The 5,506-nt window shown below is 57.3% G+C and overlaps 1 protein-coding gene across 2 annotated transcripts in view; it reads right to left on the reverse strand.

The window, feature by feature from the left end:
• Positions 1-803: 803 nt before the first annotated feature.
• The window catches only part of MTRF1 (mitochondrial translational release factor 1), a 94,713-nt gene continuing 90,010 nt past the window's right edge, over positions 804-5,506 (reverse strand). For both annotated transcript variants that reach the window (XM_014549737.1, XM_014549736.1), the window contains one exon: positions 804-988. In XM_014549737.1, coding sequence (XP_014405223.1) covers positions 815-988 — 174 coding nt within the window. In that variant the 3' untranslated portion in view covers positions 804-814. The remainder of the gene's footprint in view (positions 989-5,506) is intronic.

The following is a 5,506-nucleotide window of genomic DNA, read 5'->3' on the forward strand; positions in this document are numbered from 1 at the left end:
AACAAAGTACAATATTTCTACAATAATGATGATGATGTTGAAAATTGCAAGTGTCTGGTTTGTGACAGCTGGAGTTGTTGTAAACATTGTATAAATAGCAACTCATTTTAGTGGATAGTATTACTGAACACTGGGCACTTGGCTTCCTTTCCCTAATCCACCCAACCCTGATGACACTAATGGGAGGTAGGCCATGTCTATAAAGAAATAATTTACTTTGATGATGGTGGATAAAGGTTCTGAACCATGAGCTACCCTCATCGAAGAATGGTAATGGTAACCCAACAAAAAAAGGTACCTTTATTTACCTACTAGAGGCCCGCTGCATGAAATTCATGCACCGGTATGGTCCTTAGGCCTGGCCTGCAATCAGGGCCATCTTCCCTGGCTGCCTGCAGCCAGCCCCGCCCCTCCGCTGCCACCCACCCCTGGTTTTCCATTCGCCATTGGGTGATCGGAACCTGCCAGCAGAGGAGTCAAGCAAAGGGAGGCTGAACCTAGGGAAATTTTCAAAAGGCCGGGGGAGTCCAGACTGCTGATAAGCTGGTCCTCACCCACTCACCACCCAAGTCCAGTAACACCACAGCCAGGCCAGCCATTTAAAGGGTTGCAAGTTTTGCCGAAACCGGTTTGGCTCAGTGGATAGAGCGTCGGCCTGCGGACTGAAAGGTCCCAGGTTCGATTCCGGTCAAGGGCATGTACCTGGGTTGCGGGCACATCCCCAGTAGGAGATGTGCAGGAGGCAGCTGATTGATGTTTCTCTCTCATCGATGTTTCTGACTCTCTATCTCTCTCCCTTCCTCTCTGTAAAAAATCAATAAAATATAAAAACAAACAAAAAATAAATTAAAGGGTTGCAAGTTTCAATGCTCCCTGCAAGAGTCGGTGTTCCCTGCATCTGGGCAGCTGGGAATGAAAGGCAACCCCCAGGCCTCTGGCAACGCTGTTCCTCCTGAGTTAGGCATACACACCCTGGGATTTCTGTTTCCTGTGAAGAGAGAGGGAGAAATGGATGGGAGGGGGGACCATGAGGGAGTAGGGTGTGGCAATTCATGCAGGGAACAGGTAAGGGCCGTTAAAGTCACTTCTCTGCCTGGGACAGAGCCGGGTTTAGGGGCAGCAGGTCTGCCCATTACTTTGTTGCCAGCGTCCTGGTAACTGGTGTGCATGCTGTGCACAAAGATGCCCCCCGAAATCATCACAACCAGCCAAGAGGCCCCTAACAGCCCCAACCCCTTGGCAGAAGGAAGAAACTTGTACACTGGCACTCCAGCACCTGTTGCTACAGTTTGCCTCTGAGGACCATTTTAAAAGCCAGAATAATGATGATCATTAAATAAAAGAATTAATAGTATTTTCTTTTCTTACAAGTCTTTGGGAAAATGAAATTCAGGTTTTGTTTGTTTTTTTATATTTTATTGATTTTTTACAGAGAGGAAGGGAGAGGGATAGAAACATCGATCAGCTGCCTCCTGCACACTCCCTACTGGGGATGTGCCCGCAACTAAGGTACATGACCTTGGCCGAAATTGAACCTGGGACCCCTGAGTCCGAAGGCTGACTCTCTATCCACTAAGCCAAACCGGTTAGGATGAAATTCAGGTTGTTTTTTTAAAAAAATATATGTTATTGATTTTTTACAGAGAGGAAGGGAGAGGGATAGAGAGTTAGAAACATCGATGAGAAACATCGACCAGCTGCCTCCTGCACACCCCCCACTGGGGATGTGCCTGCAACCAAGGTACATGCCCTTGACTGGAATCGAACCCGGGACCCTTCAGTCCGCAGGCTGATGCTCTATCCACTGAGCCAAACCGGTCAGAGCCGAAATTCAGGTTTTTGACCGATCCGCTAACATTTATAGTCGCCTGTGTCAAAGCAGGGTGTGTGTGGGAGCTGGGGGGTCGGGAGCGGAGATTGGTGCTCAAGGTGAGGAGGTGTAGAGGTGCGCTGCAGGGAGGGGGCAGTCTGGAGACCCCGGTCCCTGATGCTATTTGCGGAGCTGCAGCGCCTGCCCACCCATCTGCCTTACCTGTGGATGCAGTTTCCATGGCAATGGGCAGTGGCTGGGTGGGGTTCAAGCCCAGTTCCTGGGGCACTGCTTCCCTGGCCCCTGCGCCCAGCCTCTGGCTGGACTCCCCCACCTGCGGCACCAGCCTTGCCCCTTTCGGTGTCACCACTTCGTCCTCCTGGTCTCTAAACCACTGGGACCTGGGGCTGGCCAGCGGCAGCAGGTCTTCTTGGGGACTGGGTGGCACAGCCATGGCTGGCAGTACCCGGGTGCAGTGACGGTGGCTGGGAGGATGGAGGTGTGGTGGCTGGACCGGCCAGCGTTCCCTGCTGCTGCCCCTGCTGGGACTCGGGGCTTGGAAGGCTGCGGTGTACGTGCCGCCGCTGCTGCTGCTGCCACCACAACTCTGGCCCTGCCCGCCGTGCTCTCCGCTTCAGCTCCTCCTTCAGTTGGGGGCTGATCAGGGGTCGGGCTGGCCGGGGGGTTGGGGTGGCGATTGGGTCCCGGATCAGGCTGGTTGGCTGCCGCAGTGCACATCATAGCCACTGGTCGTTCAAGTCATTCCGCTGTAATGGTCACTGGGCTTTTATATAGATAGATTAGGTGTAATGGAGTCACTTTATAGGATAATGTCCTTATTCTTAGGATATGCTGAAATATTTTGGAGTAGAGTTACAAGGTCTGGAACTAACTTTTAAACAGTGTTTAACAATCACCGTGTGTTTATATGTGTGCATGTGTGTGTGCTTATATATATACTAGAGACCTGGTGCACGAAATTCATGCACTGGGGATGGGTGGGGGGTCCCTTAGCCCAGCCTGTGCCCTCTCGCAGTCTGGGACACCTCCCTCCTTACTACCCACCTGCTTGCTGCTTCCTACCGCTCGGCTTGCTGCTTAGGGCTGCCGCAAAGGCCTTGGGTCTGCTGGGTGCTGGGCCTGCAGGTTTGTGTTTCTGATTCTGCCCCCAGCATCCCCAGCTCCGTGATGGCGGGGTTTGGGTCTGCTGTGCCGGGGCTGCTGGGGGCCAGGCCTTCGGGTTTGTGTCTCTGATCCCCCCAGCAGCCGCAGCACTGTGATGGCGGGGCTTGGGGCTGCGGGGTGCTGGGCCTGCAGGTTTGTGTTTCTGATTCTGCCCCCAGCATCCCCAGCTCCGTGATGGCGGGGTTTGGGTCTGCTGTGCCGGGGCTGCTGGGGGCCAGGCCTTCGGGTTTGTGTCTCTGATCCCCCCAGCAGCCGCAGCACTGTGATGGCGGGGCTTGGGGCTGCGGGGTGCTGGGCCTGCAGGTTTGTGTTTCTGATTCTGCCCCCAGCATCCCCAGCTCCGTGATGGCGGGGTTTGGGTCTGCTGTGCCGGGGCTGCTGGGTGCCAGGCCTTCGGGTTTGTGTCTCTGATCCCCCCAGCAGCCCCAGCACTGTGATGGCGGGGCTTGGGGCTGCTGGGTGCTGGGCCTGCATGTTTGTGTCTCTGATCCGGCCCCCAGCAGCCCCAGCACCAAGGTAGTGGGCCTTGGGGCTGCTGGGTGCCGGGCCTGCTGGTTTGTGTCTCCGATCAAGCCCCCAGCAGCCCCAACACCACCTCAGCGGGGCTTGGGGCTGCTGGGTGCCGGGCTCCCCTGCGTGTTTGTGTGTCTAATCCGACCCCCAGCAGCCCCAGCACCGCCTAAATAACTTAAGGGAAACTTTATTTAGTCTTCTTTTAAAAGCAATCTAGTTTAAAAATGAGTTGCAGTTAAGAGAGAATAAAGAACATGGTACCTAAGAGTGAGATAGACAGACAGAGGAGAGGCTGGGCACTGGTCAGCGGCTTACATGCCAACTGTTCTCCACCTGGGAAATGATGTAAAATCAGTTTCTTTAGTTTTCTGCTTAATGGTCTTCTCCAGCACTGAGGGCTGGGCACTGGTCAGGGGCTTACATGCCAACTGTTCTCCACCTGGGAAATGATGTAAAATCGGTTTCTTTAGTTTTCTGCTTAATGGTCTTCTCCAGTGAGTGGAGTGGCATCTGCTCGCTTCTCCGTGGGGCCTGGCTTGGTGGTCGCCTTGGGGTCTGGCTGCGCTCCAGCGGGATCCGCACGGGCCTGCCTGCTCCGCCTGGCCCTGTCCACACGTTGCTTCCTCTGAGTCTTCCTTGGGCGCAGCCCTGGTCCATCACCTCCTCCTGTGTCTCGCACCGCTTCCACAGGGCCGAGAAAGAGGCCCACACAGAGTTCAGGTCTGCAGGGAGCTGGTCCTCTGCCTTCAGAACCTTCGGGATCTCCGCTTACAATTGTTCCCTTCCATGACCTTCCTTCCCTACCTCCGGCGTCTTCCCGGAGCACCACATGCCTGTCCTCCAGTAGCAGGTTGTCTTGTGTGGCTTTCAGGGCCTGGTGGCCGCACTACGGCCCTTCCGCGTTGGGCGCCCGGCCCAAGGCCCACCTGGGAAGGCGGGCGGCTCCCCAGCAAGTCCCGCTGCACCAGGCGCATGTGCTCCTGCCCCCCACCGTGCCCTCCAGGTATGCTGTGCTCAGGGCCTGGGAGTTAAGCAACAGGGTGGTCCTGATGCGGTAGAGCTGGGCCAGCGTCAGCTTCCTGTGCTGGGCAGAGATCCAAGGGGGCGCTCAGGCTGGACCCTGGGGGAGATCCCTGAGGGCAGCTCTCTGCTCCTCCTGGCGGGCCCTTTGGGCTCCCCCGCCAGGCAGGTGGTCCTGCCCTCCATCTCTGATAGCTGGGAACCACTGCCAGGGCTTGGTGCACCCCCACAATTCCAGCAGGGCCCAGCTTCGTGAGGGGAGCCCTGAGTCCTAGTGCCGGTGGCTGTGGCAGCCAAGTAGAGTTCCGACAGGCTGCGGCTGGGGGCTGGGGGGGGGCCCCCTGCCAGCAGCTGCAGGAGGCTGGCCTCAAATTTGGACTTGAGCAGGTGGGGCAGGCGGGGCAGCAGCTGGACAGGGGTGCAGCAGCGGAGGCGGGGAGAGGGTGGGGGTGAAGGGGCCTGTGGTAAATCTAGGGGCCGGGGCGCTGGCTCCACCACAGGGGCTGGGGTCGCAAAGTCTTGCAAGGAGGTGGAGGAGAGGGTGCCGTAGGCGGAGTCCATGGAGCAGGAGCTGCCCTCCCCGGGGCCCAGGGCCAGCAGCTCGCTGGTCAGTGTGACAGATGAGGCGGTGGTACTGAGGGACATCTCGTCCGATTGGGAGCTGAAGGGGCCGCCCTTGAACTCGGGAGAGGAGAGCGTCTCCCCGGGCTCCAGCACCACCATGGCCAGGGTCTCTGTGGAGCCATCGGAGGCGCAGTGCTGGGAGTCCAGGCTGTTGCTGCTTTTGCGCAGGATGGTGGGGAGCTGGCAGCGGAAGTGCTACTCTCCCCACCCTCCTCTTCCTGGTCTTCCTCCTCGTCCTCCTGCTCATCCTCCTCCTCCTCCAGGCTCTGCAGGTGCTGCTGACAGCCCGCGTGCTCCTGCGCACACAGCTGCTGCAACTGGTTCTGGGCATTGTAAATGGAGTCCACCCAGCCC

This window comes from Myotis brandtii, unplaced genomic scaffold (genome assembly GCF_000412655.1).
Source record: "Myotis brandtii unplaced genomic scaffold, ASM41265v1 scaffold569, whole genome shotgun sequence".
Lineage (NCBI taxonomy): Eukaryota > Metazoa > Chordata > Mammalia > Chiroptera > Vespertilionidae > Myotis > Myotis brandtii.